The sequence below is a fragment of the Ceratotherium simum genome, chromosome 29 (genome assembly GCF_057802395.1).
Source record: "Ceratotherium simum simum isolate JZ-2026a chromosome 29, ASM5780239v1, whole genome shotgun sequence".
Classification (NCBI taxonomy): domain Eukaryota; kingdom Metazoa; phylum Chordata; class Mammalia; order Perissodactyla; family Rhinocerotidae; genus Ceratotherium; species Ceratotherium simum.
Genome location: NC_141928.1, coordinates 19816387 through 19844021, shown reverse-complemented (window position 1 = coordinate 19844021; position 27635 = coordinate 19816387). Strand labels below are relative to the sequence as shown.

The following is a 27635-nucleotide window of genomic DNA, read 5'->3' as shown; positions in this document are numbered from 1 at the left end:
AAGAATTATAGAAAGTTCGGATCAACAGAAAACCAGCCTGGAAATTTCATGCTTTAACGAGTTCCAAATATGTTTGTATTATTATTTACTTATTTTCTGAGGAGGTAAATTCCACACTTGGAGGAACGGAAGGTCACAAAGTGGCCACATATACAAATTTCTTCACTCTCAAGAAGGAAGGCACCTGGATAAACCAGAAGCCTCCAATTGCTTCCCTACTATGGTCTGTTATACGCACTAGCTCATTTAATTGTCCTGACAATCCCAGGAGAGTGGTACCTCTATTCCTGTTTTATAAATGGGGTAACTGATGCCTAGAAAGGTGAAGTCACTTGCCCATGGTCACCCAGATGGAAATGGAAGGAGCTAAGATTTGAATACGGGATCTGTCACAAAGGTTTTTCTCTTCCTACTGCAATTTACCACGTCCACCTCGATAGTTAGCCTACCTCATCTCTTTTTTTTCCTATGACTGATTTGATGAGAAGGTAGCAGATGCAAGCATCATCAGGGTATAATGTGAAGAGCAGAGCACATACCACCCCTCCATGCCTACAACTTTTTCTCCCACCATCTTGCTGTCTGAAATTGCGCTGTTAGAGAGTGATCTTTATGAAGGACTGGAAAGGGCGTTAGACTGAGAATCTGGACCTGAGGTCTAACCCTGGCTCTGCTAGGCCACAGGTGTGGGTCCACGAACAATCCATCCCCCTAACTGGCCCTAAGTGTCACCATCTGTAAAATGAGGATGTTAGAAGGCAACAAGGGGGGCTGGCCCAGTGGCACAGTGGTTAAGTGTGTGCGCTCCGCTTTGGCGGCCCCGGGGTTCACAGGTTCAGATCCCGGGTGTGCACCAACACACCACTTGTCAAGCCACGCTGTGGCGGTGTCCCATATAAAGTAGAGGAAGATGGGCACAGATGTTAGCCCAGGGCCAATCTTCCTCAGCAAAAAGACGAGCATTGGCATCGGATGTTAGCTCAGGGCTGACCTTCCTCACAAAAAAAAAAAAGAAAAAAAGAAGTCAAAGAGGGGACCCTTTGCAGTACCATGTTCTAGGATGTTAACACCTCAGAGGAAATGGAGGGGGTCAGTTCTCGGAGCAAAAGTGAACACATACAGGACAGAAGAGGAAGAGATGGGGGGCGGGAACAAGCGAGACTGAAACAGGGAGGAGGTCTCTAATAGAGGGGGCAGGAGCAGCCTGAGCTGACTACTCTGCCCTCCTCTCTAGAGCCTTGCTGATAAGCTTCATCCCAGATCAAGGACCCATGGTCCTGGAATGAACATCAATTGGAGGTCAATTGGAATTTGGGACAGGGGAAGGGGAGCAGAAGACAGTCAGTGTGACAGATCTTTCATTCACTCTAGAGCCCAGGCTGTATTCTAAATCTGCTCTTTGCTGTAGGACAGCTGAGTTGGAGGCACAGGAGGGCCAGATGTAATTGCAGAGCCAGCCTGGTCTTCCTTCTCTTTTTTCCCTGGCTGCCATTTTCACATGAAAACCATAAAAGATCCCAGAAATGGGAGGTGCACTTAATGGGTTTTTTTGGCACCAAGAAATTAATCTTTTTTAAACCAAAGGGAATTTTTTTTTCTTTCCTAAAGATCTTTGGCAAACAGAAGCTAAATTGCTTCCAGACCTCATGAAAGGTATTTTGTGCAAACGAGGTGTGATTTACACTTCCTTTAATTAGTCTGAACCCTGGAAAAAGAGAGAAATAATAGAAAACAAGAGCTATGTAGAAAACAAGTCCAAACAGCCCTAAAATAACAGTTTTGTAAAAGCATCAGTTGAGGGTGTTAGAAGGAGACCAATAACAAAAAAAAAAAAAAAAAAAAAAATCCTTCTAATTCTGGGAGTGGAGCAATTACAAGTGAATTGAAGTTTTGTTGGACTCCTTTCCCTGGGGATGGGGGTGGGGAGAAAGTTTGGCAGAAAGGAGCCTTAGTGTTCTCAGAATGAGTTTCAAGTTCTGATTGACCTTCCTTCCGTTAAGCCTCAGTCTGTTTCTGAGGGCATTTGGGGTCTAGGGAGCCAGAGCTGGGGAATGAGAGGACAGTTCTGCTTGCAATCATGCACATCCAATTTGTCTCATAGCTGGGTCACAACACAGCATTCTCGAAAGAGCATGGCTTTTGGAATCACAGACCTGGGTTCAAGTTTTGGCTCTGCCATTTACTGCCAGAGTGACTCTGGACAATTCAAGTCAGCGATCTGTTGACCACTCCTTTACTCCCTGAAGGTCTCTTTTCCTGGTGTGTTGATCTGCCCAATTTTCTTATTGTCCTATCAGGTTGCTCCTGCTTAGTCTCTTTTGAAGGTTCAGGCTCATCTACCTAGAAGTTAGTTGCTGGGGTTATTCAAGGCTCAGTCCTAAGCCCACTTCTCCTCTTGGTCAATTGACTTTATCAAGACAGTGTATCCACATGCATTGTTCCACCTTTCATCTGATTAACTCTCAGAGTTCTACTGCCTGGCCACATCTTCTCCCTTGCTTCCGGTCCTCATATCCAACAGTGTTGCTATATCTTTACTTGAATGTTTCCAAGTTCCTCAGATAAAACATATCCAAAACTAAGCTCAGGATCTTCCACTTTAATCAGGTCCACTTCTCAGAGAAGAACATCCCCATCCATGTACATATTATCCTTGACCCTCATTCTCCTTCACCTTCCATATCTGATCCAACACCAAGTCCAGTTGATTTTCTTCTTTGCAGCCACACTGCGTGATCTGAGCCAATCTTGCACCATCTCTGTGCAAAATGGGAAAGTTGAGTGAGATGGTCTCTGAGTATGTCCTTGCTCTGACATTGTGCGATGACTCAGTGGTGATCATCTTCCTTCACCTACTCTCCTCTTCTTGCTCTCTTACTCAGCTCACTTACGGTCTCTTACAATCTCTGGATTCATCCACAGCCTGGGCCCAGGAGCCCTTGCCCAAGTTTAAGTTTATTGAGACAATACAGGACCCAGCAAGAACAGCCTCTGGTGTGAATCTTATCTTTATCTTTGCTAATCCCATCCTCTCTGACTACTCGTCCCCCTCAGGAAAAAAAAGAAACCAAAAACTATCAAAATACTTCTTGGGTAAAAGGAGTGGAATGGGCAAGGTGATGTACTACATTAGCTAAAAAAACAGTTTCATTTGAGCTTGAGAATGTTTAAGGGCCTAGGGCTCCATTCACCTCTAGAATACTGGAAATCATAAGGCAGTTTCACTGATAATTGCACTATCCATACATAAATGAAGAGTAATGAACCGGAGGACCTAGGCTCAGGTCCCGCTCTGCCTCTAACTCTAACTGCAGGATCTGGGTTAAGCCCCTTCCAGGGCTCGCTCGATCCTCTTATCTACACAATGAAGGAGTTGTACTGGGTGATTTACATGGGCTCTGGCAGTGCAAAGGTTTATGGGGTTTTCTTATAAACTATGCAGAGAACGAGAGCGGGGTCCAGAGATTCTCTTTTGCACCTTTCCTAGAAAATCATGCATCTTTGCCATGAAAGGAAGAATACAAATAACAATGGCTGAAACTTACTGAGCACTCATTAGGTGCCACACACTAATGTCCACAGTTGAGAGATAAACAAAGAGAGAAAAAAAAAAGTTGAGTATTGTACCCATTGTCACATAGCTAAGAAACGATATAACTGAGATTTTAAACTTCACACCGACTAATTGCAAGCCTGTGTTGGACACTACACCCTTCATCTATCCAGCCATTTTTGTTGTGCCATGCCTTTGTTCATGCATCCACTCATTCATGCTACACATGTTCCCTAAGTACCTTCTCTGTGCATGGAACTGTGCTAAACACAAGGAAGCATGAGAGAAGATCCACTAGGAAGCTCAGAGATTGGCTAAGGAAACAACGAACAGCAGGTTTAGAAAAGTTATCTTTCTTTCCAAAGTGCCACTCTGATCATGTTTATGATCCTCCTCAAAAGGCTTCCAAGGCCCCCCTTTGCCTATAGGATGAAGTCCAAACAGCTTAGCCTGTTTCCTAATCCCTCTGTGATCGGGCTCCTAGCTCATCTCTTCTCACTCACATTCATTCAATGATAATTGCTAAGTATTAACCATGTGCCAGACACTGTACTAGAGTATTGGAATGCAATGTTGATTGACAACAACTTAGGCCCTGCTCTCCTGGAGATTACAGATATTAATCAAATGATCACATTAATACAGAATTAGACATTCTCTTTTTTTTTTTTTTTTTTTAATTTTTTGTTTATTGCAGTAACATTGGTTTATAACATTGTAAAAATTTCAGGTGTACATCATTGTACTTCTATTTCTGCATAGATTACATCATGTTCACCACCAAAATACTAATTACAACCCATCACCACACACATGTACCTCTTAAGCTTTCAGTGGTCCAGCCCCACTAGATGCAGGGTTTCCCATCCCGTCAGATACTCCCAGCCCAGTAAGCCTACAATGCTGCAGTTCTCCTTGGACTCATTCGAAGATCTGTTGACTTTTTAGCAATATGATGTGTTCTACTAATCATGCAGAAATATCCACTTCTAAAGAGAGATTTTTGTGGTGACATAAAATTTTATTTTATTTCAAAATAATTTTTCAACAATAGGTTAAAACTTCTTGCTATGTACTACCATAGAATGTCATGCTCCCCTCCACAGGAGTCACCTTGCTTAAAGTCAATTGCTTATTGTCTATCTGCCCAGTCAATTCTAAATTTCAAGAAGGCAGGGGCCGGCCCGCTGGCGCAAGCGGTTAAGTGTGCGCGCTCCGCTGCGGCGGCCCAGGGTTCGCCGGTTTGTATCCTGGGGGCGCACCGACGCACCGCTTGGCAAGCCATGCTGTGCTGGCATCCCTATAAAGTGGAGGAAGATGGGCACGGATGTTAGCCCACGGCCAGTCTTCCTCAGCAAAAAAAAGAGGAGGATTGGCAGATGTTAGCTCAGGGCCGATCTTCCTCACAAAAAATAAATAAATAAATTTCAAGAAGGCAGAGTTCTTGCCTATTCTTGTTCACCAATGAATTCCCAGCACTTAGCCCAGTGCTTGGCACACTGTGGACATTCAGAACACGTGTTGGTTAGATTGACTCATTCTTAATGATCCTTAAAACCTTAATTCAAAAACAAACTGTGGCAGACAGAATCTTACCCATTTTTTTTTTCAGATGGGGAAACAGAGCCTGAAAGAAGAAACAACTTTCCAAAGGCTGCAGAGAAAGTTGGTAGCTTAATTGAAGTCAGAACCAAAGGGAATCTGATGTCTGGAATTCCCGTTACACCACACCCATTCATAAACCTCAAGTCTGAAATGGTCAGGAAGATATGGCCTCAGGAGAAAGAGAGCGCATAACTGGAGGCAGGCACAGTCTTCCCAGCCTCTGTTATATATGCATTCATCTCAGAGATAGTCATTGAGTGGGCTTTTTCAGAGCCAGAGGAGCCCATCTGCATGGGAGAAACCCTAGCCTGCTCCCAAACAAGGCCTCTGACTGAGAAAAAGATTCAATCATTCCCTCTAACCCAAACTCTCCAAAATGCTATTTCCTATTATGTCTCCATAACCAACTTTAACCCACCCGTATCTCGAGATTAGATCTGTGAGCTCACAAAGGCTCAATCACTCAATTAAGAGGAGGGAAAATCTTATCCTTTCCAAACAAAGTGAAATGTGACATAACCCAGTTGCTAGGATTATGTCTCACTCAGGAAGAAGGAAAGGATCAGGGAGAGAATGGGTGGGTTATTCATTTCAGGAAATTTTCCAGGGAAATTTGAGTGATGCGGCCCTCTAAATTTCAATGATCCAGTCCCCAAAACAATGCTGAAGGCAAAGTCCTTGCTTTAGGAGAGCCATGAGGGTGAAGATAGCTTTTCTCCCCTTGCCCTGAATTCCTAGGTAATCTCCAAATGCATTCCAATTCCTCCCTGGATGCCTGGCCTGGTATCAATGATGAGCTTTATATCCAGGGACCAGAGAATCCTAGAAGAAAGCGCCAGTCTCCAAAACCTACTTGATTAGGCTAATGCAGAGTATGGGAAAATTCCTCTTACCAAACAATCTTTTTCTTCCTCTGGGCCTTAATTTGCACATCCTTAGAATGGAAGTTGATAGGATAGGAAGCTGACTTGGATAAAGTTCCTTCCAACATGTAAGGTCAATGGTTCAGTAATTGAAAGACAGTTTGGCATACCAAAAAGGGCAGGGACTCTGATAGACCTTGGTCAAATCCCATTTTCGCATTGGACAAGTGATTTCACCTGACTGAGCATGAGTTTTCTCTTCTTTAAAAAGGGAATAAATTTGTAGCTCACAGAATTGCTGTAAGGGTTTGAGAAAGCATATTTGATGTCCTTAGCACAGTGTCTGGCATACAGACATATGCAGTAAATGGTAGTGATCACTCTGAGGTCTTCAGACTTTGGCTAATTAATGACTGATTTCAAGAATGAGACCTTTACAGATAAAATCTTAACAGAAACTTTGAGTTTAGAAAGGAGCCATGTTCTCAAGTTAAAGATTCTACTAATTTATCAGCAACTGCTTGTCTACTAGAGGCCACCAACTCACAGCAGGTCAGACTCGCTTTCTTAAAATCAACTGGCCATGTTAAAAAGCCCTACAGTTACAGAAAATCCAGATCTCAGGCCAGCTTTGGAGGGAACTATTCTTTCCATGTGGAGGGTAACTAAGAGAGAACTTGGTATGGACTCAAGTTTAGACAATCTGGGAAAACTTTCGCTGGGGACTGAGCCAGGTAATAATTTTGGGCCACCCACATTACCATCGCCATTTCCCATTTATACAGTAGGGATGATGATATAAGTATTTAGGAGTTGCTCAAAGCATTGACTGTGATACTCCAAGCCCTTGTAGGGTGGCTGGTTGGCAATATAAGGAGACGTCCGCAGTACTCTTGCACTTCTTACTAGCTAGGAGTCCTTGGTTACAGCATTTTCCCTCTCTGAAGTTTCCATTTTCATATATGGGAAATGAGTCCAAGGATACTCCACAGTATAGGACTGTTGTAAGCAATTGATGAGACACTCTATGAAAAGGGTTTTATAAAGTAGAAGGCATTACACAAAGGCGGGAAGATGCTCATGTCTATGTCCAGACCCTTTTAGAGAAGCATTCCAGCATCTCCCTCTATTCTTCCAGTCTTAAAGTGATTGGACTTCTATGTAGACAAGAATCTGAAGGTCTAATTTCCATCTCTGCCCTGTGAAAAGGTTACCAGTATTTTTTCTTCTCATTTAGAAGGACCTGAGGGGAAACTGGCCAGACTGTTGTCCTAGGTCCAGAGTCTTACTACAAAACTGAGACTCCACCCAGAAACCTGAGTCAACTGAGGAATGAGGCACTGGGCATAAACCACGCCAAAAGTATCCACCCTCTGCTTTCCAGGATCCCAAACAACACTGGTCATTGAAAACTCATCCCTTTAATCCAGAGGGAAAATTCAGCTCTGCTTAAGATGAATTTAATGCCCAGCATTAGTGTTAAAACCCAAGAAGACCATTCCAAAGCTGTGACCTTCTGTTCAAAGACTTGCTTTTGTTTGGTTGTATCTTGTAAAACACTTTAGCAGCAAATTTAGGACTTATAAAATAGGGCCAGTTGACAGCCTTGGGAACCGAAAGTCTCTGTTTATTCATTGAGTAGAGACAGCAGGGGCGGTAGCAACAGATGAGATGGTGTCTACGCCAGGGTTTCTGGAGCAAAGATATCTCAGAACCCAGAACTGTAATGGGTCCTGGAGTGGGAATCAGGAAAGACTTCTTGGAGAAGGTGGAGCCAGTTATAATTGCAATAGGCTTTGGAACAACGATGGGTTAAAACTGGACACCACTTGACCTTGGATGTTACTTAGAATCTCAGAATATGAGTGTCTTCATCAATAAAGTGAGATGATACACTTCCTACCTCATTATTACTATTGAATGTTTTATGCCAAAAGGCTCAATAAATGGTAGTTTTCTTCTCTGACATCTCACAGTGATTATTTTAAATTAAGGAATATCATTTACACACAATAAAATGCACAGATCTTAAGTACATAGTTTATACCTCAATGTATTTGAAAAATGACTGGGTTCTCCATTTTTACATGGGTGGTAACTCAGGTCATAGAGACTTAGGCAAGATAAATAAAGGAAAAGAGATTATCCCTAAAGGACCTAGGGTAACACAGACCTATAAGGGAACTTATACATGAACTGGTACAACAATTTTCTCTTTTTCTTTCAGTGGGAAAACTGAGGTCTAGAGAATTGATTTGGGGAGGTGAATGCAGGGGAAGGTCATATAATTCTACAGTGACTAAAATGATTCTGATAATTAGCAAATATCTATTCAGTGCTTAATATGTCCCAGAAAGATAACTCTCCCCACTAAAGGGTGCATCATCAACCATATTGAAAGGGGTGCAGCCACAAGAAGCCTTCTAACAATAGGTCAACATACCAGTTACATTAAGAAAGATAGGAGGAATGAAAGAATGCTGAAGGGAGGAAGAGACTGCAGTTGAAGATGTATTACTTCTAAAAGTGCCAAGTATATTGAATAGATAGTTAACAGAAACTCAATAAATAATTGTTGAGGGGCTGGCCCAATGGCGTAGCAGTTAAGTGTGCGGGCTCCGCTTTGGCGGCCCGGGGTTCGCAGATTCGGATCCCAGGTGCACACTGTCGCACCACTTGTCAAGCCATGCTGTGGCGGCATCCCATATAAAGTAGAAGAAGATGGGCATGGATGTTAGCCCAGGGCCAATCTTCCTCAGCAAAAAGAGGAGGATTGGCAACAGATGTTAGCTCAGGGCTAATCTTCCTCACACACAAAAAATAAATAAATAATTGTTGAATGGGTAGAACTAATGAACGAACGTATGATCTATAGACACCTTCATCAATTTGGACTGTAAACACTTCGTTTAGTGTTTGGAATAACTGCTCTCCTAGTTCCACATGCACACATTGCTGAGAAGTCTAGAGTCTCTCTCCTCTCTCCCTTTGTATTGTAAAAAAAATTCTAGAGGTTTTCTAAGTCAAGGCTTCCTAGTGCCTTGTGGAGAGAGAAGGGAGAATAACATCAGCTCTCCAGTGGATCTTCTTTCTTTCTTTGCCTGTAATTTCTACCACTGCCACAGGATGTCACTTTGGAAAACAAGAGTTCTATATGGCTCTATGCCAGGTCATAGTGGAGGCAGTGCCACCAGAAAGTTGCCTTACATGAACCTCAGTGGTTCTCCAAGGGAAGACAATCCCACTCCATCATTCACAAGAGGCCTAGGCTTTGGCTCCCTAGTCTGCAACTCTTTATTTTTATTTATTTATTTTTTTTTTATGTTTTTCTTTTCTTTCCTTCTTTTTTTTTTTGTGAAGAAGATTGGCCCTGAGCTAACATTCATTGCCAATCCTCCTCTTTTTGCTGAGGAAGACTGGCCCTGAGCTAACATCTGTGCCCATCTTCCTCTGCTTTATATGGAACACTGCCACTGTATGGCTTGACAAGCGGCGCGTCAGTACCTGCCTGGGATCCGAACTCCGGGCCGCCGAAGCAGAGCACGCGAACTTAACCGCTTCTCCACTGGGCCAGCCCCTCTGCAACACTTTATAGATTACATTTCACTTCCCATTCTCAGGTCATGCCCACTGTGCTAAGGTGGCTGTACATACTGTGGCTTCGAGCCTGATACACCAATCAGACTTCTTCCTCCTTCATGCTGAGTCCTCCTACATGATGCGAACCCGGGCCACCAGTAGCGGAGTGCGCACACTTAACCACTAAGCCGCGGGGCCAGCCCCGAGAAGGTAGCCTTTTCCAGGCGACACAATGCCCCCATTGAATCTTTCCCCCAGCTTAATCAATGGTTACCTACCTAGCGGCCTTACCTTTACATCTCTAAGAGAGGCCATTCACAAGAACTTTCTGGGACAACAAAAGCTCAGCTTCAAGCTAACTTGCTGTCTCCAGATATAAACACCGCTGCCAGCTTTTTAAATGACAGCGTCCCTCGAGAACAAGAGAAATACTACTACTAATAAATACGTAAACTACAACTCTATCTAATAATATGAACGGAACTCACAATATGGTAAGCAGAAGAACCCAGGCACAAGAGAATGCATATTGTATGATTTTTTTTTTTTTACATATAGCTTGAAAACATGCAAAATTAATCAATATTAATAGAACTCACGATAGTGATGAACCCTTGAGGAAGAGGCTATGCCTGAATGGGAGTACAGGGTGGGCTTCTGGGCGGCTGGCAATGTCCTGTTTCTTGATCTGGGTACTGGTTACAGGGCTGTGTTCACTTTGTGAAAATTCATCAAGATGGTCACTTATGATTAGTGGACTTTTGTGTATGACTGTTACACTTCCACAGAAATTAAAAAAAATAATAAAGGCATTCTGCCAAAAATGAATGAAAGAAGAGAAGACAGTATATGCATTCAATACCCTAGAGGCTTGAAATCATAAACCTTAAAGACAGAGAGGCCTCAGAGGAGATCAGTTTCGACTACCCCATTTCAGAGATAGGGAAAATGAGGCCCATACAGGAGAGTCCCAAGATCACACAGGGACTCAGGGTCAGATCAAGTCTCTCGCAACCCAGCCCTTCATGGCGCTTTCCTTCTTCAGATGATAAAGGGGAGAGGTGGGTGAGGTCTAAAGATAAGCCATCCATCAGGATATCAAGGTATAAAATTTTTCAAATGCTGATCAATATCTACCTTGCAAATGGCCTCAGCAGCTGGGACAAGGCAGATGTGGCCACACAAATGTGTTGCCCATGAAACATGGGTTAGAAAAGTGAGGCAGAGGCAGCTCGAAAGGAACAAAAAGAGAGCTTGTCTGGCCAGAATACATCGAGAACAAGGATTCCAAACAGGTCATCAAGGGAGAAGCTGTGCCTGAACCCAGAGAAGGCTGGGTACCTTTACTGACATTCCAAACATCTGCGCTTTTGAAAGGGAGATAAAAGGGAAACTGCTTCCCTGCCTGGAGGCATGATATATGGGCTTCCGAGGCACTGGGTGTGGGCCGCTGTTGAAGGCATGATGCAGCGTTTGATGGATGAAGGCTGAGGAAACTCACTGGGCCACACATTAATAAAAATTATCAAACTGCCCTGGTTGGTGGAACAGAATGCTAATGCCATTCTCCATGCGGACGTCAAAGGCAGAGAATGTCTGGAGGAAGCTAATCTGCCTTATGTCTTTACCTTGATCCCACTTGTCCAAATTAGAGCCTCTGTTCTGCTGCCAAGACCCTATGTAAGCCAAGACTGGCAGGGCCCATTCTACATTACAACCACCCATGATACCTCACCTGCACCTAGTCATTCCTACCTGAGAATGAGAAGGTGTATTCCAATCACAACTTAGGCCCATCAACACCTTCCATCACTCTCCACAGCCCAGACAATAGAGTCCAAATATCTTAGCCTGGTCTTCGAGGCAACCATCCTCTTGACCAAATACTCTAGTCTCTCTTGTATCATTTTCCTCAAGGCACCTTTCTTTCCTATCTTCATGTCTTTCTTGATTTATGTTTTTCCTTCTGTCTGCATTTCCTCTTACTCATTTCTACTATTGAAACACTTCTCATACCTTCCAGGCTGAGGTCAAAGACCACTTTCTTCACGGAGGCCTCCTTGATCACCAGTTTCCCGATCCAAACTGATCTTTCTTCCATTCTAAGTTGTTGCATCTATTTAGTCATATTTCATTTTTACTATATTATCATGTAGTTGTCTATTTTTCATTTCTCTCTCCCCAGATTAAGTGCTCCCAGAAAGAAGGGATGGTATTTATCATGTTCTCCGTTGATTTCCAAGAACATAGCAATATGCTTGACAAATGTAGTTTTTCAATATACACATTTGCTGAATAAGTATGTAAGAGAATCCTCAGGGTCACTGCACATCCCTAGTCTCTGATTTCAGTCTCAATTGCAGTGGACACTTCTAGTGTGAGCTCAGACTCACCTCGTGCTGCTCCAATAACTTCCACCTTGAGCACATGCCAGGTGTGTCTTTCTTCTTTCTGCTCCAAGGCCTTCGCTGATGCTATGGGAGCTCTCAGCTCAACCAGGCAAGCACAGCCCAGAAGCGTAAGGAACAGCAATCTTCAAACACCACAAGTAGGGAGCCACAGCAGACCCACTCCAGGTTTGCATCCTCAGGCAGCAATTCTGGGAGGCATTTGTCTCCTTCTCAGGAGGTGACAGTGAAATCAAGCCCATATTACCTCAATAATAACCTTCTGAACACATCCCTGTATTGGCTTTCCCTCTGATGCCACTGTCCAAGCTCCCTCAAAACTGTTGCCTAGGGGCCGGTCCCGTGGTTTAGTGGCTAAGTGCACGTGCTCCGCTACAGGCGGCCCAGGTTCGGATCCCGGGCGTGCACCGACGCACCGCTTCTCCGGCCATGCTGAGGCTATGTCCCACATACAGCGACTAGAAGGATGTGCAACTATGACATGCAACTATCTACTGGGGCTTTGGGGAACAAAAGGAGGAGGATCGGCAATAGACGTTAGCTCAGAGCCGGTCTTCCTCAGCAAAAAAAAAGAGGAGGGTTGGCATGGATGTTAGCTCAGGGCTGATCTTCCTCACAAAAAAAAAAAAAAATACTCTTGCCTGTGTGTACCTACGAAGTAAACTACCTGCTCTGAATCTTTGTGCAGGCTCCGTTTTTAGGTTAATCAAAAAGAAAAACAAAAAACAGGATGAATGCATGTCCTCTACTATGAATTATAGTTAAGTAATTCAACTCACTGTCTCTAGCATTTCCCCAGTGCCTGGAACCAACTTTGGCACACAGCAGATAGTCCATAATTGTTTATCAGCTAGAAATGAATTTAAAAAGTATAAGCCACAAGTATCAACTTGGCATGTAGAGAAAAGCCCCACTAATAAACTACATAATCATTGAGACAGTGGTCCATGTAGCTAATTCTAGGTGAGAAACATTTAGAGAATCCGGTCTCACTGACATTTGATTTTGCTCTGTCACTTTAAATTCAGCCTGTTGAGCGTACTCATTGGATCTCAGTTTCATCACCCTTTGTCTCCTTATGCTACAGACTCAGAACTCCCCTGAGAAGCTCAGCTGCTGCAGAATAGCCAGATCTGAACTTCCTAAGGTGTGATTCATCATGCACATGATGACAGCACATCTGTACCCAATGCATGAAACATTGAGACCTGCAGTCCCTGGCCCAGCATATGACCCAAGTGGCTCAGAGCTTACGTTTCTCAGTAATTTCTGCCTTGAAAACAATGCTCAGCCCCTCCTCCACACTCCCAATCAAAAACACACCCCTTGAAATTGTATAATTTTTTCATTATATACTCCTCTCATTCCTTTCATTAAAAAAACTTTTTTTAAAATTATTCCTCTTTCAAGGATTCCTTGGAAGCCATCAAGAGTAGGGATAAAGAGCATGGACTTGTGAGTGAGAAAGAGTTGGGTTCAAATCCTAACTCTGTCATTTAATAACTATATGCCCTTAAGCAAGTGACTCTGTCCCTTTGAACCTTAGTTTCCCCATCTGTGAAATAATATAACAACTACTTTGCAGAATAATCCTGATGATTAAATATTATACAGAAGCACCTGGTATATAAAAGCTCAATAAATGCTGGTTCTCTTCCCTTTCTCTTTAACTAACCTGCATTTTCTATAATGCTTACAAAGTTCCTGGTATGGAGTAGGTGCTTAATAAATGCACCTCCTCTTGCTTCCTTCGCGCTGTGACTCTCTTTATATTGGATATCTTTGTGCTTCTTCACTTGTGGTTTGACTGCCTGGTTTCCTAACCTCTGATAATAGCATAATTTGTATTTTTGGTAGTAGGGATATAGCACGGAATGAGACAGTTGAGGTCGTCAATCTTATAGAGCTTACATTCAAGAGCAGGGGAGCCAAAAATAAATAGGCAAAACCATAAATAAATGAGATTATTTCATAGAATGTTAAGTGATGTGATATGCAGTAATACTGGGGGATGTGACAAGGAGTGACAGAGAAGCAACCTTATACCTGGATGGTCAGAGAGGCTTCTAAGTGAAGATGACAATGGGTTGAAACAACCAAACGCTATGAAGGAGCTAACAATCCGAACAACTAGGGGCAGAAAGTTCTAGGCAGAAAGAAGTAGATGTGAAATAACCAGCTTGGGGTGTCTGAGGATGAGAAAGAAGACTAGTGTTGTTACTGCCCTTACATGTTAAGTTAGTAATCAGCTTCCTCAAAGCCAATGCAAGAAGGGAAAGTGTTTGGGTTGTATTGTTCTCTTTTCCAAATATGAAGAAAATATCTGAAGGATGGTTACGTAAAGGAATTTATTTTCTTGCCTACTAGAACGTATGGCTTCTATCTTTTCTGGCCTTTGAAAATGGCTCCTTTCTTGGAGGTTATTCTCCCCAGAACTCAGACTCCCCCAAAGGATGACTGCTGCCCAGGGATCTGAAATAAATAATAAGTGAGTGAACCCAAATCCATAGGTATTGTGACCCAAGTCTTTGGCACTTGAATGGTCAGTATTGAGGGCAGGAATTATTCCAGGACTCTTGATATGTCTTCAGGACCTACAGAATTATACTCACGAGCTTTGAATGACTGCATTCAAGTCCCTTATCTTCTCTGAGTCTTATTCCTCATCTGTATGATGGAGTGAGAGGTGAGGGGTGGGTGGGGGACACTGAGTAGAGGTTTGTCTGTGATCTCTATGGTTCCTTCAAGATTTCCTGTGTTTCTAAAGGCCCTTGGGAATCATGGAGTGAATACTCCCAGGGAACTCCTATATGTTAAAAAGCTTTCCTACACCACTGATGTCAACTATGCCTGAGGCTTTTATTTTATTTATTTATTTTTTTGTGAGGAAGATCAGCCCTGAGCTAACATCTGCCAATCCTCCTCATTTTGCTGAGGAAGACTGGCCCTGGGCTGACATCTGTGCCCATCTACCTCCACTTTATATGGGACACCGCCACAGCATGGCCTGACAAGCGGTACCTCAGTGCGCACCCGGGACCCGAACCCGGGCCGCCAGCAGCGGAGCGCTTGCACTTAACCGCTATGCCACGGGGCCGGCACCTGCCTGAGGCTTTTAAATGGGTCAACAGTCTCCAAAGATGAGCTGGAGAGGAACTTGACAATTATGTATTAAAGGGCAATTACAACAGGGCCCATAATTGTTTTCTTATAAGCCCATCTTCATTGTTGGTTAATAACCAAATTCCTTCTTTCCAGGGTACTCCACCCTCACCTTTTCCCACTGGGGTAGGTGAGGCCGGATCAGGGCAGGGTAATTGAGTTCTCCCTGGAGGGTCTGAGGTCAAGTGAACACAACTCCTTGATCTCATCTCACATGGCTCCAGGGATGTATCCAGAATCTCTCCCTTAGGAGGTAGGACAGGATGACTCAGGGAGAGGGAAGTCAATTGCAGGAAGTTTACGGAAACTGAAAATGGAATTGGTGGACAAATCCAAGCCTGGATACTCCTAAGGGCACAGGGTATGGGAACCAACGCTGGGCTAGGAGCCAGGAGATCCTGCCTATATGCTAGCGTGAACTTACTCGCCAGGAGACTGAGGGCAAGTTCCTTGACTTCTGGGGTTCAGTTCCTTCATCTGAATTGAGGCGATTGTCTTAACTGATCTGTAAGGATCTTGTTAAGTATGATATTTTAGGATTCTAGAAGCATGTGACCCGGTGGGCTACTTCTGAATCTCAGTTTCTGCTTTTGTGAAAATGAGAATAACAATAGTAACGTCATCATAGAATTATTGTGAGGATTAAATGAGTTTACCACTGCATCTCTACTTTCTTCATTCACTGTACTCCTTTAATGGTTATCCATTAGGCTTCTATTGCAAACCACACTCTGTGCTAGGAGAGGATGAACAAACGAACACAGTGATGAACTAGAGGGATACCCTCACAGAGCTAGAAGTCTTGTGGGGCACAGAATAAACATTCAAAAATAGAAGGAATTTTAATAAGATATTTCTTTCATTATTCAATAGTCAGCTCAAACCCCCTTCCCCATGTTATGGGCAAACAACAGGCAAAAATATTCCAAGGCATGGTGAATACAAAATTCGCAAGAGAAGATAGATGTTCTCTGTCCCTAGCCTAAGTTAGAGATGACACATTCAAATATCTACAGGGGCAAAGCAGATAATACAAATTAATGTAGTGGGTTGCATGTCAGACAACCTGGAAGAGGTGGACTATGGTAAACTAGAGTTTACATGCATTCTCTAAAGTGTAGAGCTGCTACTCAACTCTCCCGTCTACTGCTGCCACGTCGGAATGTGAGCCCAAGGTTGCCAGAACTTACTCTTTTTCAGTAGAAGCCAGGAATCCAGATTTTCATGTAAAAATCTTCCAGATTTCAAATGATGGCAACTTAATCAAATATTAAAAAATGCTATGTAGCCACTGGTTTGCTACCTCCAGTTTAAGGCCAATTATTTCAGATAAGTAAGAGCATTGTGTATATTTCAAAGAGGATGGCAAGGATAACAGAAAGAGGATGAGTGATTATTGTATATCTATGCACCAGGCCTTTCACATTCATCATATATCCTTCCATTTGTTGCTCACAACAATGCTGAGAAGTACTGGAGTTTAGTTCTGATTTTTTCGTTAATACATTCACATATGGGGAATGTGTTTTGGGAAACACTGATATAGACAGATAAGACTCTGGCAACATGAGAAAGACTGAATATAGGGGCAAGACTAGAGGAAGGAGAGCCTGGTGAGGAAGTTCTATTGGAAGTTCTATTGGCCTTAGTAGGGAAGAAAAAAGGACAGATTCAGAGTCGAGGTATAGGGGAGAAGTAATTAACTCACATTTTTAAAAGTCAATAAATAACGTCTTAGAGGGAAATTCTACTTCCCTCCCACCTCCCCATGACCAATGGAGGAGGGAGGGACCTCATATGTGTACTCCTTTTCTTAGCATCTCTTTTCACCTACAAGCTCTCTCTTTGATGCCTCTGCTCAGTTCCATGTCCACCATTCCTCTATGTGGGCAACAGAAGCTGAACCTTAGTCCTACAGACTGGGGTCTAGTCCACCCCTCAATGCCACACACAATCCTTTCCTAGGGAAAAGAAGTTATGTAGAAAAGACCATTCAGGGCCGGCTCCGTGGCTTAGTGGTTAAGTGCGCACGCTCTGATGCTGGCGGCCCGGGTTCGGATCCCGGGAGTGCCCCGAGGCACCACTTCTCCGTCCAACGCGAGGCCGAGTCCCACGTACAGCAACTAGAAGGATGTGAACCTATGACATACAACTATCTACTGGGGCTTTGGGGGGGAAAAACTGAATAAATAAAATCTTTAAAAAAAAAAAAAAAAAAAGACCATTCAGCCATTCATCTTGATCCCCAGATCCAGGGGCTTCATGCTTCTGGCTGGCATTACACTGGCAGTGAGAAATGGAAAGAAATGTGGATTAAACAGTCAAGAGACCCAAATTCAATTCTTGACCCCATTCTTCTTAGAAGTTTGACCTTCAACTATCAACTTCACAAGCCTGATCTTCAACTCTCTCACCTGTAAATGGAGATAATAATTCCCTCCTACTTGGATGGATTAATTTGTGGCTAAAATGAAATAATGGACACAAAGGTCCTTCAATTCATCTTCCATAGAGCAGCCAGGGTGATGAAACTTTCACTCTTTAGCGTGCCTTAAACAACTCGTCACAATGTCACCCCTTCTGTAGTTTCTTCTCTTTTAATTCCACCACTCAAAATTTACACTCCAGCCATACCACCCTTTTATTCCTTAAGGCAACACACTGCATATGCTTTTCCCTCTACCTGGAATCCTCTCCATCCTCATTCATACCTCAGTCTTCACTCATTTCACTACTTCCTGCTCACACTTCAGGTCTTATTGGGTGCCTGGCATTTTACTAGGCACTGGGGATAGAGTGAGAAAAAAAATGAATATAACTTCGCCTTGCAGGAGCTAATATTCTAGTGAGAAAGGTAAATGCTAAGCCTCTCTACCCCCAAAATCAAAATGCATTCATTATAATTGTTAATAAATGCTACCAAGGGAGTACTAAATGCTAAAAGTCCACATAATCAATGAGGGGACCAAATATAATGTAAGGATTCAGATAAGTGATATTTAAGCTAAGACCTGAATTTATAGATCCAAGTGGGAAAGATAATTTGTGATATCAACAGTAGAGAGAAGACTGGAGAAGTAAGCAAGAGCAATTATTCATAATCTTGTAGGCCATGTCAAAATCCTTTTTATTCAGTTAGAAGAGTTACGGAAAGCACTTAAAAGGTTTAAATCGGGAGAATGATACTGATAAATCAGATATCTATTCATCAAATATTTATTGAGTGTCCATGGTATTCCAGGCACATGTGCTAGGCACTGGATATTATCAAAAGTTGTATTTGGGTACAACTGGTAATCCTGGATTTAAAATTGAGAACCGAAAGGGATAAAAAGTGGCTAATATGAAGACTAATTAGAAGGTGATTGCAAGAGATGATGGGTGGCTTAGACTAGGCAATGAGAACAGAAAGATGTAGATTTAAGAGATAATGTTATATGTCAACGATATCTCACTAAAGCTGGGAAAAAAGAGATTATAGAGATCAAAGCAAAATAACTTGCTTATGAATTGAATAATAGGATGAACAAGAGAAAAGAGTTAAGCCTTGCAGTTTTGCTTCAAGGAACTGAATTTATATTGGTACCAGTTACAGAAAGAGTAAATGAACACTTGGACAGGAGCATGTTTGTGGGGAGATGGTAACAAGTTTAGTTTTAGATGTCTTGAGTTTGAATTGCTTCTGAGACATAAAATTGCAAACGCTTTTGACCTAATCACTGCCCAAGGACCTCACCTCTCAATATCATCACCTTGGGGGTTAGTATTTTAACATATGGATTTTGGAGGGACAAAAACATTCAGCCCATTGCACATGGATAGGGAGGTGACTAAGGAAAAATTGGAAGTGATAGATGGAGACAGGGTAGTGATACTAAGGGACAGGAAGTCCTGTTGAGTTAAAAGATAGGCATGGTAGGAGTTTGAGATCAAAAAACTGAGAGGATAAAAGATCATGGTCAGAGAGCAGGATGTTGGAACTAATGACTTTTGATGAGAAAACATTACGTGAGGACAAACCCCAGGGTGTGACCTAGGAGTGGGTGGCTGATGTAGAATGGAGGAAAGTTCACTGGAGCTGAGCAGGCTAAGGAAGTGAGAGATTGGATTGATGGACAGGGCAACCAGGAGGACTTGAAGTCATCTGTTGGAATAACAAGAGCACAGATGGAGAGAAAGCTCCAAAACAGCAGCTTAAATACTTAGCGAGTCAGCTTCAGGTGAGGCAAGAAGATGAAGACTGGATTCTATTTGACTTTACCTTTTGGGGAATGACTAAGGACATAAGGCAGGATGGATTTATTCTCGACAAAGTCTTTGCATAGAAGATAGACACCTACCTACCATAATTCTTCCCTGGCCTGGAACGACATTCTGGGAAGTGCAGAGGAAAAGGTAACTTTTCTTTTCCTGGCATCTATAATGGGCTTCTGCTACTAAGGTCAAGTATGGCAACAGGTGGCAGCAGGAAGGAAGTGAGACCTGAGGAGCAGTCTTTTCAGCCAGAGGGTGAGCTTCACATGGGGGGGCTGGTAGTCTTGAGTATGATGGGTTGATCAGTATGATTAACGACTAGGAGCAGAATCTCAAACAATTGCCTCACTTCCTCTAGGTAGCCTTTACTGACCTCACTGGACTGAGTTAGAAGCCCCTATTCTGTGCTCTTGCAGTGTCTGAATTATCTCAACACCCATCATGCTATAGGGTAATTTCTCGCTAAGCTGTATCTCTCTCCTAGTAGACTATAATCTCCATGAAGGCAGGAATCATGCCTGTCTTGTTACTATTCCACGCCCAGCATGTTCTGCAGTGTCTGGACCATAGTAAGACCTCCATATTTATTAATGAGATGAATGAGTGTGCTTTGTGAACTATAAAAAACTGTGATACAGAAGGCAGGCTGGGTGGCATGGGAGATGGAGAGAATTAAGACCCTCCAAGTACCTTTTCCTTTTGGAGGTCCTTGACTTTAGAAACCTCTCACCCGAAGAGCAGCTGGAGTGGTAGAAACATTTTCTGAGGACCTAATATCAGTTCCAGATGTTTGCAGTCATGTCGGTTTGTACCTCACCCTGTAAAACATATTTCCTTCCCTGCCCCCACCTCCACTCTAGCTGAGGGAGTGGGGCCCAGTCTCCAATGACATCACCTCCCTCAAGCTGGTCCAGGGCAGGCAGACGGCAGGCGGGTGAGGGCCCCTCTAGCTTCTCAGACAAAGGGTATGGCTCAGACATGGCCGGTGCTGCTTTGATGAGCTATGAGTAATGTCCACAGTATTTCATAAACAACTCCAATGTAATTGCTCCATCACAGGCTCTGCTGCCACTGTTCTCTGAGCTACTGGAGGAAGTGGGGCCTTGCTGCCCTTTGCCTTGAGTTATTCCCCACACAAATTCACTTCTATAACTGTTCCCCTTCACTTGAGAAGGTCTTCAGTCTAAGGTCTGAGATGGGATGGTGTGTGTAGGGGGATGTGGGGTGTTTTTAGTTGTAGATTAGACTTAATGGAAACAGGGAGGGAGAGGATATAGAATGGAGTTGGGGGTGGATGGAGATGTCTTCTGACCATTCTGGACATTATCCTTGACCCAGATCTAGACGAATCTAGATGAGCAGCTCCTATTTAAGCCAGCTTGGAGAGACAAAGATAAGACAAGGTAGGCTGAGACATAGGTAGAAGGGGACATGAAGTGAAAAAGACAAAAGAAGAGGCAGAGAGAAAGATATCAAGAGGTGACACACGTAAAGAGAGAAAAAGAAGGAAGGAGAGAGAGACAGAGACAAAGGAAGAAACAGAGACAAGAATTGAGAGTTGGCAGGAGGGGAGCCTGGTATTGATCAGCTGGGGAGTGGCCCAGCAGGCTCCCAGATGCCAGGACAGAAAGGGGCACTGACCAACTCCAGACATTGCTGCCTTTCGTGAGAAGGTATGGGGGCATGGTGGAGAGGGTCTGCTGCCTCTCTGGGGGCCAAAAGAGCCACCTGGCCTTCCAGCCCTAAAGCAAACAAGCTGAAGCTGAGAATCACATGCTGCGAGAGAGAAGTCTCTGATTTTTAAAAGATTAAAAAAAAGTTAAAAGTTTAAAAAAATCAGATGACCAAAAAAATGCAGAGGAGTGTGGTGAGAGATTATGATGTTGGCTGAGACCCTTCCCCTTCTTGTCTTCACTCTTCTGACCCTTACATTTAGGAAGTTGGACTCAATGCTTAAGGTCCTTCTACTCTGAACTTTTGAGATTCTCAGAAGCTGGCATATTGGAAAGCAGACAAAGAAGCGACGGGTCTGAGGGGCTACATTCCCTGTAAGGTCAGAGCCTCCGAACTGCCATCGGGTGGCTACAGACTCCATCCTGCTCAGACATACGGATGCCCCACATCCCCTAATTTCCATCTGCCTCTTGGCTTATTCTCAACAAGAGCAAAGCACACCAGAGGTAATATGGACTGCTGGAAAGATGTCTGGACTTGGCAGAGAGGGCAGGTAAAGAAACCAGAGGCCCCATTCTAGCTCCGACTCGACCACTAACTCATCATGTGTGTAACCTCTGGACAAGTCCCTCCCCTTCCTCAGCTTTTTCTCCGTAAGTCAAACAGGGGATTTGGATTCATTAAATCTGCCTGTGCCTCAGCCCCCCTTCTCATTCCCACCCTCCCTGCGCCTACCCCTGCCCAAGAGGCTGAAACCCATGCCAACTGCTCTGATGAGGCCACGCGGGAGAACCAGACGTCTGTTTTTAATATTGATGACAGATTAGCGTGCGGGGAATTCAGCCACCCCCCAAAACAAGCCCCGTTTCTGCTCAAAACAACTGGAAAAGGAGGTTACTTATGCTTGGCTTTCCCAATGGAGTCCCAGAACCAACAGAGCAATGCCTTCTCCGAAAGAAACAAAGAGGGCGCCAAAGGCAGGGATGAGGGGGAGACGGAGTGAGAGTGAGCATTTCAATGGCTAGTTCAAAACCGTGTCAAACATATGGCAGCCATAAAGGGTGCGTGTGTGTGTGTGTTTGTGCATGTATGCATGTGTGTAAGAGAGAGAGCAAAAGAATGTGTGTATGCATGTATATCTGTGCACACGCATGCGTGAGCTCGTGCATAAATAAACAATTCCAGCACTGGATTCGGCTGCGGGCAAAACTCCAGAGAGATCAAAAGAGAAAGCCCACATCTCCCTGTTCTGGCTTCACCTGGCCAAATGTGTGAGTAATCCTAACTCTCTATCCAAAACAAGTCTTAAACCTTATTTTGTTGTTTTCTTCCTAACATTTAATTTTCCTTTTCAGTTTTTTTTTAATTCATGGAAATGAGAAGCAAGTAAAATTTATTAGTACCTACGATGTCCCAAGAACTGTGTTATATTTGACCCTTAAAGTAGCTTGTAAGGTAGGTGTTATTTTCTCCATTCCACAGACAGGAAAACTGAGGCCTAGAAAAGATGTTGACTGGCCCTAGATTTCTCAATGAGAAGTAGTGGAAACTGAAAGCAGAAGCCAGGTTTTCCAAAGCCCACACTTCTTCATTAGGCTTATATCCTCTAAGATACAACTTGAAGTGAGCTGAAATCTTCAAATTCGGGCCAAGTGCACTTTCCAGGTGGTTGAGACGTGGTAAAGGTGGAAAGAAGGCAGAGATGTGGTTTATGTTTCAGATATCCACCCCCAATCATCTATAGCATCAACTGATCATGACACATTTTAGAAGGCCTGCTATGTACTCGGCTAGTCTCTAGGACTACATAAGACCCCATAAGACCACACAGCACTCAAGGAGTTAAAGTCAGAGTTGAAAAATTAAGACATGTATATGCCTACTCATATACAATTCAATTCAGTGAACATTGAACATCTATGAATGTCAAGCACTGTGGCAGAATTCCAAATTATAAAGACACAAGACTCATTATCCCGTTTCTTTAAAGATAATTGCCCACTGAAAACTATAAACCCACAGATCCAGGAAGCTCAATAAACCTTGAGCACAATAAATAATAAAATTGCTCAAAACCAGTAATAAAGAGAAAATCTTAGAAGCAGCCAGAGGAAAAAAATATATATATATATTTTATAACTTAGATGAAATGGGAAAATTCCTTGAAACATGCAAGCTACCAAAGATCACTCAAGAAGCCATAGATAACCCGAATAGCCCTGTAACTATTAGAGAATTAAATTAGTAGTTAAATGCTTCTTACAAGAAAGGCTCCAAACCCAGATCACTTCACTGATGAATTCTATTAAACAATTAAGGAAGAAATACTACCAATTCTAATCAAATTCTTTCAGAAAACTGAAAAGGAAGAAATATTTCGCAATTCATTTTGTAAGGTCAGAATTACCCTGATAGCAAAACAGACAAAAACATCACAAGAAAAGAAAACTACAGATCAAAATCCCTCACTAACATGGAGGCAAAAATTCTAAACAAAATTTTAACACATCAAATCCAAAAGTACACAAAAAAGATAATGCATCACGACCATGTGGGATTTACTTATTCCAGGATCGCAAGGTTGTTTTACCATTTGAAAATCCATCCATGTAATTCAGCATATTAACAAACTAAGAAACATAAACTATATGATCATTTCAACAGACACAGAAAATTCTCAATGTACATTTGTAATTAGAACAAAACAAAACAAAAATCTCTCCACAAACTAGCATTCAGTCTTTCACCATTAAGTATGATGTTACATGAAGAACGAGCACTGTGCTGGGAGTAAGACAGACCTGGTTGTAAAGCCTGGCTCTACCATGTACTGGGTGTGGGACTTTGGGAAAGTCACGTATCTCTCTGGGATTCACTTACTTGATCTGTAGAACAAGGTTGGTAACCATTCGGAGACTGATGTTAGCAAAATGGCGGCATAGGAATTTCCAGCACTCGTCCCCCACCCAACCCACCCCAGAAAAATCAATTTGAACAACTGTCCATGTGCAGAAATTCCTCCACAAAAACTAAGGTTTCTAGGTGAGGGATTATAGCACCTGGGTAGAGCACAAAAATAAGAAAAGATGCATTATGATGGGTAGGAAAGATAGATTCACTCCCATAACCCCTCCTCCAAGACTGGGCAGCCCAGTGCAGAGAGAGAAACCCTCCCTGTGGAGAGAAGTGAGTGCCTGACTTCACAGCAGACCCCAGAGAAGCAAGCCCAAGCACCAGGCTGACTCCCATGGCTGTAGGTGGCTCCCAGCAACCCAGGCCCCTAACCCACCCTGACACCTGCCAACTCCCATGGCCCCAGATGGCCCCTGTAGCCCAGGCTCCCAATCAGCTCCTATGAACCCAGGCTCCAGGCAAGCATCCTCGAACCCAGGCTTCCTGCTGGGCCCAGCACTAGGCCAACTACCACAGAGCCAGGTTTTTGACCCACACCAGCACCATGCCAGCTCCCATGGCCCCATGCCCTCGACACCCCAGTACTGGGCCTGCCCCCCATGGCTCCAGCCTCAAGGCCAGCTTCCATGGACCCTGGCTCCCAGCCTGCCCTAGAGCCAGACAAGCCCCCGTGACCCAACCTCCAGGATGATACAGCTTCTTGGCTGTGTCAGAATATTTAGAAGGACTCAGAAAGAGCACTCTGAGTTACAACCAAATGCAGCACTCTTAACAGCCACTTTTCTCATCTTCTCCTGCATGCCTGAATCATTTCCAAATCCCTCTTCCCCAGCACTAAAGATGACCATCTCAGTACATCTCAGTAGAAAAGGCAATTCCTTGCATTTCTTTCTCAGTCCCAGAGATAATATATTTACAGACCAAGCTCTTCAAACATGTGACCTGTAGGCCTTCCCAAGTAGAAAAGGTCAAATCCTCTTCTGAATTAATGAACCCTTTGATATATGACTTTGAGGATACCACTCAGAGAATCAGAAATTCTTTCCAAGTACAATTTGCTATCTTTCCCTGCAGAAAACCATACAAAAAAGCACACAGGTTTGGGCACCAGGTGACAATCACTAAACAGTGAAACCTCCCAATGCCTTCCAGGAATGCCTTCTTCCCAGGTCAGATGACACCAAGTCTCCAAAGGCATTAGGAAATCCCACTTTCCCTCCTGTGTCACACTATCCCAACAAAGTGGGAAGTCAAGGGCCTTCTACTTACCTGTGTAGAGGTCTGTATCTGTGTATTCATCCACCTTCTTGTGCTGGAGAATATAGTCAGAGACCTTGGTCCCAATAGCCGGCTGAACATCTACCCACTCCAAGGAGACCACAGTGCTGGAGGGCTCTACTGCTGGGGACAGTCGCAGCCTAGAGGGAGTGACAGGAAAGGTTGTTTGCCAGCCAGCATTGTCTGGGCCCCAAAAGATTCTGCAGGACTCAGCCTGGGCTCAAATCCTGATTCAGCCCCCCACCAACACCTTGTATGGTCTCAGGCAACTTATTACACTTTTTTCAGCCTCCGTTTCTTGGTCCATAAAATGGGGATAAGAAGAGCTACCTTTCAGCATCAATGCACAATCCAGTAAATTAATCCAAGCACACAATTGTGCTCACAGAAAGCTGATCAGCTTTCCATTTGTTTAGACTACATTCTCAATGATGCTTCATTGTCGATTAAATTGGCAATGCCTTCATACACAGTAGCTTTCAACCTTTCTGCCGTTCTCTTCAATCCTCCCATAGATCAGTCAATCCTTTAACATCCTTAAATCAGTACTCCCTCACAGAAGGCAAGAATCCTGGGGAATCCTTTCATAAAGCAAGAAATAACAGAACGATTGAAGGTTAGAACTGAAAGGGTCCTTAGAGAAAGGGAGGTACAATCCCCTCATTTCACAGATGGGGAAAGCAAGGCCCAGAAAAGGGAAACGATTTGCACGAAGTCACATAAAAGCTGGGGACAGATCATGATGGTAACTTGGCTTGTTCCCAGCCCAGATTCTTTCTTCTTTCCACTACACCACACTCTCTCTTCAAGGACTATCTTACGGTGTAATTCTTCTCACTCTAGAGAGGTGTTGTGGGACCCTGGTTCCCCAATGTTGGCTCTAGCCCAGTTCTCCTATGCTCCTCACACCATTGTCCCTCTTGACCACACTCCTGCAATTAAGATGGCCTTCTTCTACTTCCTCAAATGGTGAACTTCACCATTTCACACGTGCTTATTCCTTTTGCCTGAAACATGATTGTTGCCACTCCTTGACTGGCTGACTCCTACTTGAATTCATGTCTTTTCAGAGAGGCTTCTCTCACCTCCAACTGGAGCATCCCCACATAATTCTCTTCATTAGCAACTCCCTCTGTGTTTCTTTCATATTTTTATTATGTATATTTTTAAACTGTATCTTATTTTCCCATTTTTGCTTTGACCTCTGTCCTCCTCACTAAATGGTCACCTCCCTGAGTGCACAGACCATGCCTGTGTTGTTCATTGATGCATTCTCCTCGGTCTGACACATAGCAGGTGTTCAAATATTATTTGAATGAAAAGAATAAAATGAAGTTTCTTAGAAAAGGTTCTATACTTTCTTTATCTCAGTTGCCCCAGCACCTAACACAGAAGCTTGACAAAGCCATAGTCAGTGCTCAGTAAACCCTGGCTGAATGGATGAGTGAAGGAAGTAATGACAGACTGACTGGCATCATTAAATAGTCCACACTGCAATACTAGTGTCTACCCCTGAGCCACGTGTCTGTTCCACCAAAGCTCCCTGCTTTCTCGAAGGAGGAGGCAGGCCCCAGAGACTTCAGAGATCTGGTGAGGTATCCTGGGAACAGAAGCAAGTCATGGCCTGGGCTGGCAGGACAGGAGTGTGAGTCCATGGAAAGGGGGCCATACATACGTACACCGGCTGCGGGAGTGGGCTACAGTTGGGGAGCCCACTGGCATCAAAGGCGCTGAGGTCACACCTGCACCAGTCATCGATCACGTCCCCTTTCCCTGAGCACCAATAGGAGCTCATCAGCGCACTCTTGAAGGCCTGGAATGAAGGAGGACAGAAGAAATGATGATGCAATGGTGGAGAGATTGACAGTGAAGGTGCCCGTGGCCATGATCATAGCCGAACAAAGCTTCAGAGCAGCCCGCCTAGACACAGGACACCATCTCTTGCCTAAACCCCTAGCTCTCCACCACCAGGTTCTCTCATTCTGAGCCATTCTCTACGCAGCAGCCAGAATGGTCATTGAGACAGGATACTAATAGCATCTATTGAGAACCTCCTCTGGGCCCAGCATTCTACTTGTATTAACTTATTTCATCTTCACCACCCCACACAACAATTGTAATTATTATTTTTATCATTTCATACGAAAAATTGGAAAACTGAGGCACACAGAAGGTAAGTAACTTGCCCAAGGTTCATAGCTAGTGAGTGATGGAGCTGGGATCCGATCCAAGGCAGTCTGGCTGCAGACCCTGCCTTCTTAAACACCTTGCTACACTGCTTCTTGGAGAAATCTGACCATCTCACCTCCCTGCTTAGAAACCTGCAGAGGCTCCACATGGCCCTCA

The 27635-nt window shown here is 43.7% G+C and overlaps 1 protein-coding gene across 7 annotated transcripts in view; it reads right to left on the bottom strand.

The window, feature by feature from the left end:
* Window positions 1-27635, bottom strand: part of ASTN2 (astrotactin 2) — an 841205-nt gene that overhangs the window by 117613 nt on the left and 695957 nt on the right. For all 7 annotated transcript variants that reach the window (XM_087419200.1, XM_087419201.1, XM_087419203.1 and 4 more), the window contains 2 exons: window positions 26969-27102; window positions 25281-25429 (listed from right to left, as the gene is read on the bottom strand). In XM_087419200.1, the coding sequence (XP_087275326.1) occupies window positions 25281-25429; window positions 26969-27102 (283 nt within the window). The remainder of the gene's footprint in view (window positions 1-25280; window positions 25430-26968; window positions 27103-27635) is intronic.